Raw genomic sequence first — 14,331 nt, forward strand, 5'->3', positions numbered from 1 at the left:
TGGTTGAAAACCACTGTGCTAAAGGTTCTAAACAGAATATAGACATGACGACTCTTTAATTGCTTCCAGTACCATAGCTAAGAATATAAGTTTTGAAAGTAGAAATGGGAAATCTAATATCAGCAACAAAAATGCCAAAATTTTATGAGTGGTAAAAGAAGAGAAAAATGAATGATAATGTAGTAAATGGATAGTAACAATAAGAAAAAGGAAGTAGCAACTAAGTATGTATGGCTGCAGAGGCGAGCACAGTGGAAAGCAAGGCTTGCACAAGGACCTGAAGCAATGCACTTATCTATCAGGAATTGTCTTGATGAGCTACAAAACTACCCTTGAGGAAACTTACATGTAGTGGAATGTGAAAGAGCACGCTCCTTTATAGTTCTATAACTCCTGATCTTCATGGACGCAGAAGAAACAAAGGATGAAAATTCAATGATCTGTTGTAGTGAAGCAGACAGGTATCGAGCAGCACAGTATTCAATGGCCAACAACTCACAGAGTAGTACAGAATTTTATAACAGGGCACTTATCTCTTCAGCTAATACTAAGTGAGAGTCTGTTTAAGAAAGAGCAACATGGAAAACCAAACTGAGATGGATTGAATCTGAGAGTGGATGGAGTCACAATACAGCATATGGAAGCAAGGTCTTTTTGGATCTACAAGACAGTTGTACTTCAGCAGTGTTTGTCTAATGCAGCAATAAGCCAGGACAGGATATAAGGTAATGGGTGTAGGGATTATTTCTGTGACCTTCAGTGATGAGGTCTCATCCACTCAACTATTGGAGCTAGTGCAAATCTATGACATCAGAAGGCACAGCTGTTCAAATGTAACTTTAGACAATCAATCCAAATCTCTTGTTAGGTCAATGTAACTACTGTATAGCTCTTCCTTCATTAAGCTGGGTGCAGACCGGTAACTTGTTTGAAACAATTTGTCTCTGATTATGGGCCCAAAATGTACAATTTATGCCAGAAAAGCTTTTTTTGTGTACAGCATGCAAACTCAGCCCTTTCTTCAGTTAATGAAGAAGCAAAAAAACTGAAAAGAAATGTACCAACATTGGTTTAATTTTGTATCAAGCTACACTGTAAATAAGCCAATTAATAGTAGCAAAAATATAATACACCTTTTACAATTTTCATTTCTTTAACTCAGCAACACACCAGAATTAATGCCATTACTTTATCTGTCAAAAACTGATGTTCAAATATTATAATTAAAGATCAATCAAACTATGGTATAGATATAAGATAACCTAGAGTTTAATTTTGAAAACTCTTATAAACATATCAGGAAGTCTTAAACCTCCTCCTTAAATCATACTGAATATTTAAAGATTTGACAATTAACATAATAAGCTCCCATAAGATGGATCCTAACATCAGGACTTCTACTTTTTGAACACTAGGTTAATTCACCACTGTGTTGCTCCAGTTCTAATGGAATCATACCAGCACAGAAATGAAATAGTCAGGCCCACTGTTATTTAATGTATGCCTTTACTTCCCTATTTAACATTGATCCAAAACATTAAATTTGTATTACCTCTATTTTTAATTCCAGCATAACACTAGGGTCTAACAGGAGGTACTAGCACACCATGGTATCACACTACACGCTCAAGGGGGTTTTAGTTATAAATGATCTCAGCTGTATACAGTGACTGCTAATTTTTTCTCTTATTTCATTCCATTGTGTTCACAGCATGATGTTCATATCCTGGCCAGCTCCCTAACTGCAAAATCCATCTATATGGGCAGGGTTATTTTCTTTGGAAATGAGGTGGAGTATTCCTTGAAGGGAGAAAAACTAATTATTAACAGGGGTTAAAAAAAAACAGCTCAGGCAGCAGTAAGGAGTAGCTTGTTGGCTTTATGAAACCTGTAGTAGCTGAGTTCAACCTTCAACAAACAGTGCTGTATGTAGTAAGAGAGAGAATGCCTTTAAGTAGTGGGTTTGACTGAGTGACCCTGCATGCCAAGTATACCAAACCACAAACCAGATCTGTGCCACAGATTTTAGTCTAGATAAGATTCTGCTACACCAGTCCCGTTGTAGACTGATTCACTAGCTACTAGTGTAATGGTTCTAGAACAGGGGTCAGGAACCTTTGGCACGTGAGCCGATTTTGCCTGGCACGCGGCTGCCAACCGGGGTCCCAGCTGCTGGCCCTGCTCAGCGTGCAGCCAGCTGAGTGAACGGAACCCCAGGCCTGCAGGAGGCTGAGCGGGGCCGGCAGCCGGGATCCCAGACCGGCGGCAAGCACGCCCCCTGGCTCCCCCCTCACCATGCTCCGGTTCTGCGGCTCCCGGGAGTGAGAGCCGCTGGGGCACAGGGCCCTGAGCCTGCTGTGGAAAGGGCAGCGGCGGCTCGCACTCCCGGGAGCCTCAGAGACCGAGCGTGGCGAGGGGAGAGCCGGGGGGCACATAGGGACCGTCGCCCGCATGCAACCACTGCAGGAGTCCCGGGGGGAGGGGGCACCAGGCTGCAGCCCAGGCAGGCACACCCCCCAGCTCCCCCCTCAGCGTGCTCGGGTTCTGCAGCTCCCGGGAGTATGAGCCACCGCTGCCCCTCCTGCTACCTTAGCACTCCAGGTGGAGTTTTGCCTCCATGTGGACCCAGTGTCTGACCAGCCTGGGCATGGTAAGGGGAGTCCCAGGGGACAGTCAGGGAGCAGGGGGATGATTGGACGAGTCAGGAGTTCTGGGGGTCCTGTCAGGGCGAAGGGAGTGGTTGGATGGGGTGTGGGAGTCCCTGGGGGTCTGTCTGCGGGCAGGGGCATGGATAAGGGTTGGGGCAGTCAGGGGACAAGGAGCGGGGGGGGTTGGGGGGTTCTGACCAGAGCAATCGGGGTGGAAAGTAGGAGGGAGTGGATGGGGGTAGGGCTAGGGCAGGGCTCTCTCCTTTTTTTTCATTGTTTAAATATGGTAACCTTAGGTGAGGGGGGGGGAACTAGGAGGTGCATGGGGGCTGGCACCTGAATACATCCACTGCAGGCTGCAGGAGCTCCCGGGGGGGGCACAGGGCCGCAGCCTGGGCAGGAGGGGTGGGGGAGCACAGCTGCTCCCCACTAGCGGCACCACCGCCTTTGCAGGGCTGCTGCCCCCCTGCACCGTGCCAGCTCCTCCATGGCTGGGACTTGCTGCTGCTGCAAGTGGGACACTCTGGCTCTCCAGTGCCTCCGGAAGGTAGCTCCTCCCTGCGGAGCTGCTGCAGTGTCCCAAGCCCGGCAAAGCCAGTGAGTGGACCCGGGGCAGGGGCCACCTGGGTGGGGTGGGCTCGCAGGGGGGCTGTGCACCCTCCAGGGGAGTTCAGGGGGTGGGAAGGTGGGAACCTGGTCTGAGAAGCAGCCCCTAGGCATGGCTGACCCCTGGGGTCTATAAAGACTCATTGGGATTTGCCCCTCAATGAACCGATGTACAAGGGGGGTGATGCAAAGTAGAAGTTTCGCCTAGGGCGCAAAATATCCTTGCACCGGCCCTGCCTCAGGGAATGCGTGCACCCCAGGTTAAGAACCACTGCACTAAACTGATAAGATCTGCATTTAAAATTTAATTTTAAATGAAGCTTCTTAAACATTTTTAAAAACTTGTTTACTTTATATACAAGAACAATAGTTTATAGACTTATAGCGAGAAACCTTCTAAGAACATTAAAATGTATTACCGGCATGCGAAACCTTAAATTAGAGGGACTAAATGAAGACTCGGCACAGCACTTCTGAAAGGTTGCCGACCCCTACTCTAGAAGATGTGGTCTGCTAGAGGGGGAGGACAGAGGAACATGTCAAGAGCACAAATGAAAAACTGGAGGTTGCAGATAAAAGGAGCAGACAGGGGTTCTAGAGCTCACATGTAAAGTTAAAGCCAGATGTGGCCTGAGAGAACCAGGCTATGAACATCAGACTTGTGCACTTGGTTCATGGCCTCTCTGTGAGAAAATAACTTAGCATTCAAATGAAAATTAAGCAATATGCACTTGCCTAAGGTTACACCGTCTCAGACAAGTACGCTGTTCTTATAGCTTGACAGCAGCGCATTTGTTTGTGCATGCTGGAGGCCTGTGCTGTATTCCCACTAATGACTTCTCCCCATAAATTAATTTATTGAGTGTGCATCTTGTGATGTCTGTACAGAGATTTGTGACAGTTTCCAGTTGTGTAATGTAAAAACAGTTACATTTTACAAAGTTGGTTGCTGTGATAACAGCACAGGTTTTTAATTAATTCAGTTTCCACTTTCCTTCCTGACTGGTAGATTGTCCTCTGAAGAAGCTACAGAAACGACTACAGAAATGCAGCAGCATTCATTGGAATGGACAAAATGCATCCTTTGGTGACAAAAGCCAACATGTTTAAATAAATCTTTAAAAATGAAAAATGAAGTGAGTTTCGCAGTGAGATGAGTAAGTGTACAAGCATTTCACCTCTGAAGGCTGTAGCTTAAATTACGAATAAACGAGAATGGGCTGTGTGAGTCTCTGCTTAGTCCCCTTTTATGAATATCACAAAATCACACCAAAATCCAACTCCCTCTGCACTGGAGAAGTCTAGGACTAGAAGAGGAAGTGCTGCATGTCAGGATTCAAGGCACTCAGAGCTGGGGGAGAACTCTGACTGGAGTCACAGGAACTGCAGTAGATCAGGCTTTGCGTGCACTGGAATAACAGGAGAGAAAAACCTGCCAGTTCAGATGCACTAGCAGTGGTGTTGATTGGGAAAGTTTAAGATCCTACCCCCCACACAAACCATGGCTGCCTCCAGGCAGTCTTATGCCTTAATTTTTGTGAGCATCAAACAGACTCCAAAATAAAATATACAGAAAGGAATACACTGGCAATTGTAAAGATAAAATCACTGCAGACAATCAGACAGTTACCTGCATAAGCAGACACTAATGGTTCTAGAAGATACTAAAATAAACAAAATTTACAACTGAATTGCAGAACAAATAAGGTCACAGAGTTTCTCATCAGTGAGGGCTGTAAAACCAATATACTATCATCACCTTCTCCACACATTTATGCACTGAGACTCTGATCTATTAAACCCACCCAGGCCACAATAACCTTGTCACAGGCCCCATGATGGAAACAGGTCCAGCTCCTCTGTGCCAGAGCTGGTGCTCCCAGCTGAGCCAATTAAAGGGATGGACCTGCAGCTGGGTTATAAAGGGTCAGAGGAGAGGGAGTTCAGTGATAGCAGGGCTAGAAACGGAAAGGCAGAGTGGAGCTGCAGGGAGAGAAGGCCTCCTGCAAGGCACTTTGAAGAAGGGAACTGGGGTTGGGTAAGAAGACCCAGCTGAACGTTTTTCTTCTTCTTTGGAAGAAGGTGGGCCCAACCTGGCATCTTCTCCAGCTGCTCAGGCAGTCAGAAGGGACAGTGCCTCAGGGAGGAGAGGCTGTGCCTGGCTTAAGGCTGAGTGGGAGGTTCGGCTCTGTGGTTGCTTTTTGGAAATTTGTATTAATAAAGAAACCAAACCCCAAGAATGGCTGTGATTGAATAATCAAAACTGGTGTGGAGTTTTGTTTAAGGATCCCGGAAGAAGGAGAAAAAAGAAGCAGGGTATCCCTGGCCAGGAGGCGGCATCGGGTGTTGGCCATCCTGTTATAATCGTATCTCAGAAATATGTACAATGAGATAAATCAATCAGTAATCAATGGCAAGAATGATTGATTTTATTTTCATAAATATTTAGAGATACCATTACACATTCCATATTTCTGTATTCTCTTTAAACAGGACTTGGGAGCACTGCAGAAGGGAAGGTTATGAAACTGACTAAAAAGCATCTGGAAAATAAACCAAATGCAGCAGTCTAGGTGATTTTGCATTTCTTTTTTAAAAATGTAAATACAAATACCAGAGACCTATGTGATTCTCCGCATCTAGGTATTAGCGGCAATAGTAAGAAACGGGACCATGTAGTAGGAAGGTTCACAGCTCTCTTATAATGACTTACAGCTCAGCTAGCAGAAGTAGACCTGCCAATCACTGGCAGAGAATGGGAGCAAGAATATAGGAACGGCCATACTGGGTCAGACCAAAGGTCCGCCTAGCCCAGTATCCTGTCTTCTGACAGTGGCCAATGCCAGGTGCCCCAGAGGGAATGAACAGAACAGATAATTGTCAAGTGATCCATCCTCTGTCGCCCAATCCCAGCTTCTGGCAAAAAGAGGCTAGGGACACCACCCCTGCTCATCCTGGCTAATAACCATTGATGGACCAATCCTCCATGAACTTATCTAGTTCTTTTTTTGAACATTGTTATGGTCTTGGCCTTCACAATATCCTCTGGCAAGGAGTTCCACAAGTTGACTGTGCGTTGTGCGAAAAAATACTTTCTTTATTTTTTATTAATTTCATTTGATGACCCCTAGTTCTTGTGTTATGAGAAGGAGTAAATAACACTTCCTTATTTACTTTCTCCACACCAGTCATGATTTTACAGACCAAGAATATTGCATTCTTTCATACTCATCACTGCAGAATATCATGTTCTCCCCAACCCACAGCCCACTAATTTTGACCCATATCAGCAGAAGTTGCTAGAGTGAAGCAGATGTATGACCTTTCCACTGGAAAAAAGAAAACTAATTACTAGTTTTCTTATTCTTCTGTGCAAGAGTCTCTGCAAATACTTAACTGAAGTTTCCTTCCTTGCTACACAGTTAAAATAACCCCCTGATACAAATTGGAATTAGAGTTGGTCTCTCAAAACAGTGTGGTATCAACTAATGCTTGCACATTGATCTTGTAAAAATTTGTGGACCTTCCTGAGCAGAAGAACAGTTAACCTCATCTGTCACTTACTAGAGCCACATAGCCAAAGAGTGGGAACTGAGCATATAGCACCAGCTATCTTGCAAGAAAGTAATCAACTACAATAACACAAATAAATTTCAAGGCTGAACTCAAAATTGAAAAGCCCTGGAATTTTCTGTTCTGACAATGAACACTTAAGAAGCAATACAGATGAACAGTACAACAGCAAGATCACACCAGTTAATGAACACTTGTTTTTGCAAACATGATGAACTGATCATTTTTGTAAAAGTCACAGATTAAATTCCACTTGGTTTGTAAAATGTTTCTTTTCTGTTATCATTGGCGACTTAAGTGCAGAATAAAAGGCGTATATTACTTGTGGATTTGCACCTCCATCTTTTTTATTAGGTGAGAAACAGGTATTATTCCAATGACCAACTGATATCTTTAACAATAATAACTATGAAATATTTATGAAAATGCACTGCTAAATACCCATGTCCTGCTACATTTTGCATGTTTTCTATGTCAGAAGTACAGAATGCTTAGTATATCTCTTGAGCCACATAGGAAACATTCAGCTTAATTCAAGATAAACATGTAAATTCAAATGATCATAATGGGACCCATAATAAGCACCAAGATTTAAGCAATAACTATAAAATGGGTTACTATAACTGCAAATATTTTCTGAAAAACAATTCTCTTATTTTCTCCCAGCTAATTAGCATTAATAAGCCAAGACTCAAATATTTCCTTTCGGCACAACAGGGAATCAAATCATCAGTGCTGGAAGGAAGAAACTAAGATAATATGAATGATTTTCAAAAGATATTTAGAGCATACATACTCTAAATGATATACATGGCTACCAATTAAACACCAGTCAAACTATCTGCATCTAACAACCAATTGTGAATATGCAGAGTGTACTATCCACACTTAAGTTTAAGTCTGCTAAGGAGTACACTCTTGTCCTTAAATCCAAAGCTTTTCTGAAGAGGAATAAATTGATTACAGTTAAGAAATGGCTATTAACCATTTTAATTTAAAGCCTTTATTATTGCTACTACAAATGCTTAAAATTAGGTACCAAAAAAGAAAAAGTTTTGTGAAACCTTTTGAAACAGATTTTCAATTGGAGGCACAATCTGAACAATGATTTGCTTCAGTGATTATCTTAATTAAACTGCTGTTTACATGAGCAAAGTTGATTTATTTCAGTATTGCTTAGCATCATTACACCATCCATTTAATTGTGCAAATCAAAATCACACACTCCACCTCAAAAAGTTATGAAATGCATGTGAACCACAAAGAGCAAACTCAGAGCAAATTTATCTGTAGGAAACATTGTAATATAGTAGGATGTGTTTTACAACACAAGATATAAAAGACTAATATCACATCACAAGGCTATCGGTCTAGACGATGCCTCTATAAGCTAGCCATGACCACCAAGAAGGACGTGTCTCTATTTTACAATCAATGCCCCATTCATCTTGATAAGAAAATACACACACGATCTGATGGTAGAATACTGGCTATTAATGGTGCTGAGATGAAGGTTTTCAGCATAACTTAAGTTTGGAAACAAAATAACTACAGTTGCTGGTTAATAAATGAAACCTGGAAAAAAACCACTACTTTATAATATAGTTCTGAAATCGGAAGTGCAGAAAGGTTCAAATCAGAAATTCGGAGGATAGTGCATTTATTGGCCATTCATTCCAAGTTTTCAATAATGTTATTCAACAGATTTGTCTAGAGTTCCAAATATAGGCTCTCCAAGGAACAAACTTGGCTCCAAGTTATTGGGCTTGATGCCAAAATTACTGGATAAGATTCTATGGCTGATGTTCTGCAGCAGATCAGACTAGATGTTCATAATAGTCCTTTTAAGCCTTAATATCTATGAAAAAAATACCACAGCACAAAATTAAACTCACTGGATAGTGGCTTCATTAATGCTTTATTTATTTCCCTTTACTGATTGTGAGTGAACCTCCAGTTCTTAACTAAGAATGCCTAAAGAAAGGAGAATTAGTCCTGGACATGAAAGCTATGCAAAAAACCTACATTTTGACTCATGAGAATTTATTTGATAATGTCTAAAAAGAGGATTTTTCAGTAGCCTTTAACAATGCATTTTTTTCAGTTGGACCCTTTTTTAAAATGAGAGCAAAAAAGGAAACAAGCAATGAAAACTTGTGTTTGGTTAGCTGCCTTTTGCTTTAGCTCTTATAAGAGCTATCCTAGTCTCTTGTTTGTAAACTACTGAGCAACAAAACTGCATATACTGGCTAGAGTTATAGGATATGTTGTAGGAAACTTCCCAGATAAACCTCATGGAGTTGGCTCTGAATTCTCCTCTGCAGGATACGGAGAGATTTTGTCTCCAGGCAAGAGGCATAGGGTCCCAAACCTAAAGAGACTGGGGATTCAAAGGAGATAGGAAGTTCCAACCTTGTAGATTCTGCACTCTCAGACCAGTATACCTCTCTCGCTCAAACAGCTCTCTCTCTGGAAATTTTGCTATGATTGGTTCCTCTGCAGGCAACTGGTCCTTACCAAAGAATACAGACACAGGGAGGAAGTTAATGCAGCAAAGAAGAGCATTAACTTGTACAAGGTTATCTGCCAGTGCTAGACAGGAACATACTGCAGACAGCGGGAATCTCATGCCTCCTTTCCAGCTCAGGACATACCTCAAAAATACTCAGCCCATCAACATGGTTTTGGTATGAATGAAGGGGCTTCCATGGGCTTGGGGGAAGGAAGGGAGAATGCCATGTTGGTTCTACTCTTCCCTTCCACTCTGTTTTGCCCCTGTGTACCTCATATCATTGGGCAGCAAAGGATCTCTCTCAATACTACATGAAAAGAACTCTATTCCTCTATTATTCAGTATGCTACAGAGCTCCCAATCACGCAAACACCTATGCATATACTTAATTGTAAGTATGAGCAGTCCCACTGAAATCAATGGGGCTACTTTGAGACATAAAAATTAGGCAGATGCATAAGTATTTGCAGGGTCAGGGCTAACACTGTAACGGGTTTTAATGCTAAGCAAATGCCAAATTCAGTACATGTAGCAAATACACAGTCCACAGATGCATTTAGCGGTCCTCCTTGAGCTGGTCTGTATCGCTGTAAATTTTCAATTACTTCTTACTGGCATTGCCAAAATAATTATTGGCTCTTAGTGGATCTGAAGGCTCTGAATGTTGCTGGAGAAAATCAAATGTACAGCATAATAAATGCTCTGCTTTGATTTTGCTTAACTCACACTTTCAATGTAATATATCACTTCATACGGGCAAAAAATCAAAGCTCCATAAAGAGTAAAAACTAAAGAAAAATTGTTAGTACAGAATATAGATGACCTATTAATTTTGCCTGATAATGAAGTGTTTTCGGATGATTTCTAAAACTCACTTTCATTTTGATGCTTCATTTATTTTAATCCAGGAGATAATTAGAGGGAAATCAAATCCATCCCCAAAGCAGAATAGTCACCTGTCTAAGATGCCATTCATTTACAGCTTGCCATTTCTTTCTAAATTTTTTCCCATATGTTCAAAGTGAGTGTTACATACACTGCCAAATTTTATTTAAATCAATGTCCATTAACAACTTATCACTAAAAATAAAGTGGAGGATGTTTGATGCATGGCTGGTTTTCAAAACATGACTTCTTTATGTTATTTTTCTGGTCTTAATGTGCCTGATTCAGTTATAACCATGCAGCCAATAAGAACTGGAATAGCAATAATATTACAACCAATACATATAATATTTTGCTTAGTTCTCTGTGTCTTTAGCTGGTTATTTAGCTATAATCTTTAAACGGGACCCTTACAAAGAAGGAATGTGTGTGGCAAGGGGAAACAGGCACATTTTAACACTCATTGAAGTTCAACTGAAACAGGTGAGAGAAGAAATGCACAAAATGAAAATGCTATAAAACATTTTCTAAGAAAACAACCCACAGGTAGTTGGTGCTTGAGTCCTATCACGCTAAAAGTTCTGCATCAGCCCACTGTCGTTACACTGTATAAAACTGGTACAGGGTAACAGAATCAGGCCCTTGAACCTTTGCACATAGTGAAGTTTGCACTATGGCCCACATCTCCCACCAGAATCTACATCCAATCAACCACCTTAAAGTCCTCTTAAGGTTTTGAGTACAATTCTGTTCCACTTTTAATTGACTACTCATTCCCCACTAGGCAACTGATTTTTTTTCGGACATACTAGCCCATGACTCCAAAAGCTTTTGTTGACTTTAAACAAAATTAACTCTTGTTGCACATTTTCAGTGAGAGTCAACTCTTGAGTGAATCCTCCTGGAAGACACTCTGGCAGGAGCAGGCCATCATCAGTACGAGACGGTATTTACAAAGAGGAAGGATAAATTGTACCTTGATGCAAGGAGAGCTGTCGCACGTGAATTGCTAGCCATCAAGATGAAAATATAACACATACTAAGAACACAGCTCAGACATGGGAAAAACTTCCCTGAGAAGCAATGAACAAGACAATCTTGTGCTGATGATACCAAGATACCCAGTAACAAGATCATCTGTTTTTTAATCAGATTACTGAGCAACTCAGATTATCTTGAGAAAAGCTATGTTACTGATGAATTCATGCTGTGATGAGACAGTGGTTTCTCTCATCACAGGATAATCCTATTATAAATTATTTTGCAGTGAAAACGTCCCATAAAAGATACTCAATGGGTAAGCATTCCAAGCACATACTGGAGTCCTTCACTAACTTCCTTATTTGTTACCATATGCTGCACCTTGCATCCCAAACTTAAATACAGTTAATGAATGCATGGGATAATGGCAGAATAAATATAAAGGAGACATAGCTTAATTATAGGAATAGAGAATAAAATCTATTTTGCAGCTCTCAGTGTTGAAGTACTCTTACTAAGGGTTAAAATTAAATAAATATAGTTAAGATCGGAGAACAATTGCTAGGTAATCAGTCAGCATGTATACTGGCTGCTGCAACAAATACATGTAAACACACTGCATTTGAAAAAAATTAGCTGATTTTGTCAAAAATCATGCCTTGATTGCATGCTCCTTAGGCAAGCAGACGATACAATTTTCCAACTGTATATAAAAAAACCTACATATACACAATTCTACTGTTCCTGCTCTTTCTTTCAATATAAGGATAGCAAAATTGTCCTTGAACTCACCATAGAATACGAATAACCAATTTAAGCTTACTGCTAAGTGACAAGAGAAGAAAGGCAGACATTTTAGAGCAGAGACAGACTCACAGGCAAAGGCTCCGTAGTGAAACACCATTTCCCTGTTCCTTGGCTGCAAGAGATTGCTTAAAAACAAAGTGTTTCATTAAAACAGAAAGCATTTCTGCTTTCTCTTCTTAATCTTTTCCTACCACTAGCACTTCTGTGCAGGTTGTATTACCGTTCCTCCAATGCAAGTCCCATTCCCAGATCAGCTCCAACTTTAAAATAGTAACTATTACTAGTTACTGACTATTTGTGCTTTAGAATGATTATGTTTATTGTCACAACAAGGAAACAATTTTTACATGCAATTTCTACCTATTTCAGTTCAGACAGATAGATATATAGATAAATAAATAAATGGAGATATCCTATCTCCTAGAACTGGAAGGGATCTTGAAAGGTCATTGAGTCCAGCCCCCTGCCTTCACTAGCAGGACCAAGTACTGATTTGGCCCTAGATTCTTTAGTGGCCTCCTCAATGATTGAACTCACAACCCTGGGTTTAGCAGGTCAATCCTCAAACCACTGAGCTATCCCTCCCCCCAAGTCACTGGGCGCAAGTCATTTCTCAACAGAGCATTGTGTGACTTTCAAAGCAAATTAATATACAAATCTGCATTTCCTGACTTTGTGAGTCAAAAATGATGCTTGAAAACCAAAACTTATAAAGGCAGAAAGCATGGATTACTAGATCACTGGCACTAATGTTGGATCCAGTTATTAGAACAAAAGTGCTCAAAAACTACTCGGATGAGTATGCAATAAGGAGTTATGCACTGGTAGTTAAAGCTGATCTCACTGATCACACTGCAGTTCTTTAGAAAAGCATGAACAATTCTGAAAGCAAGGTTTTAAAACCTAAACGCTTTTGAGGATTACTTTTAGGATTATTGGTGGGCACTGCTGACAAACAGAAGTTAAGTCAATAAACTTACTGATTATCTTTTTTCTTCTTTTTGTATGGGTCCATTAGACGAAGGGTATCTCTGATGACAGCTACTTTTATTTCTTCATCAACGGGGCTTGGGACATTTTCAAACACTCCTGGAGAAAGCTTTAATTTGTAAAGGATACAATTGTTCAGTGTAGAACTGCTGCTTATTTATTACGTAGCTGCTCAAGTCTTATACCTATCCCTTAGGTCATAAATATACGATGACAGAGCATAGAACGCTTCAGTAAAGCTTAAAAATTACCTGTTGACATACACAAAATGATACTATGGACATTTTAGTCAAGTCACCTAAATACATTGAAAAAAAGATCATCGCCATCAATGTTATCATTTATATACAGAAATGTGAAAAATGGTTAATATTCACCCAAATATAATTAACTCAACTGCCAGGATGTTGAACAAGAGCATTTCTAACAAGATGATGTAGAGCTTTCACAATTCCAATAAGTCATGTTTCAAGGGTATCAGATTAGCAATGATTTCAAAGCCAAATATTACAAAAAGCATTACAGGTTTTATATTAGCCGACAGCTTCCATCTTTAAAAAATGTAAAAAGACCAAAAAAACCAACCCCCAAACAATTACATTCTAATATCATGTCAGGCTGGAAGATCTTACCTCTTGCTCATGTTCTATTCTCATGCTGGGGTTTGCATTTACTTCAAGTAACACAGGCTCCAAATTTTTCATTAGGAGAATGTCAAATCCTAAAATCTGTGCATAATGCAACACAACATTACTTTCACTCACTGCGATTTCTTTTAGAGAATTGCACATATTATGTAGACAAGTTATCCACCTAAGTAAAGGAACCTCTCTCCCAACCTACCTACGGAACTGGAGAGATCAACATGATTATCTAAATTCTTTGTTTTCCCCCCATCGTTGGGAAAGCACTTCCCCAGAGTAGGGACATGCAAAATTCCATTCCCACAGAACATTTTAATAATCATCTTTTAAACCTCTTCCTTCATGAACAGGCTGCTATGCCATCATGCTCTAATAAGAAGGGGAATGGTTAAGGCATTTGAGTGGGATTCTGGAGATCTGGGTTAAGTTCTTAGTTCTGCCACAGCCATCCTGCATGGCTTTAGGCAAATCACTTAAGTTCTTTACGTCTCACTTCCCCACCTATACAACAAAGCTAATATTTCCTTTCTCCTGCACTTTATCTGCCTTGTCTGTTTAGACTGTAAACTCTTTGGGACAGGGACTGTCTCTTCCTATGTGTTTGTATGGCATTTAGTGCAATGGAGCCTTGAGTTCTACCAGGATTTCCTTGGTGTGGTCAGCTTTCCTTGCTGAGCCCTCTGAG

General features: G+C 40.8%; 1 protein-coding gene across 7 annotated transcripts in view; it reads right to left on the bottom strand.

The window, feature by feature from the left end:
- Positions 1 to 14,331, bottom strand: part of TTLL11 (tubulin tyrosine ligase like 11) — a 216,625-nt gene that overhangs the window by 73,259 nt on the left and 129,035 nt on the right. For all 7 annotated transcript variants that reach the window (XR_003996740.1, XM_030535334.1, XM_030535335.1 and 4 more), the window contains exons 5-6: positions 13,635 to 13,730; positions 12,993 to 13,111 (exon numbers count right to left, since the gene is read on the bottom strand). Coding sequence is in view for 6 of the 7 variants with exons in the window: in XM_030535334.1 (XP_030391194.1) it covers positions 12,993 to 13,111; positions 13,635 to 13,730 (215 nt within the window). In the remaining variant the exon portion in view is untranslated. The remainder of the gene's footprint in view (positions 1 to 12,992; positions 13,112 to 13,634; positions 13,731 to 14,331) is intronic.

This window comes from Gopherus evgoodei, chromosome 16 (genome assembly GCF_007399415.2).
Source record: "Gopherus evgoodei ecotype Sinaloan lineage chromosome 16, rGopEvg1_v1.p, whole genome shotgun sequence".
In the NCBI taxonomy this organism is placed as follows: Eukaryota; Metazoa; Chordata; order Testudines; family Testudinidae; genus Gopherus; species Gopherus evgoodei.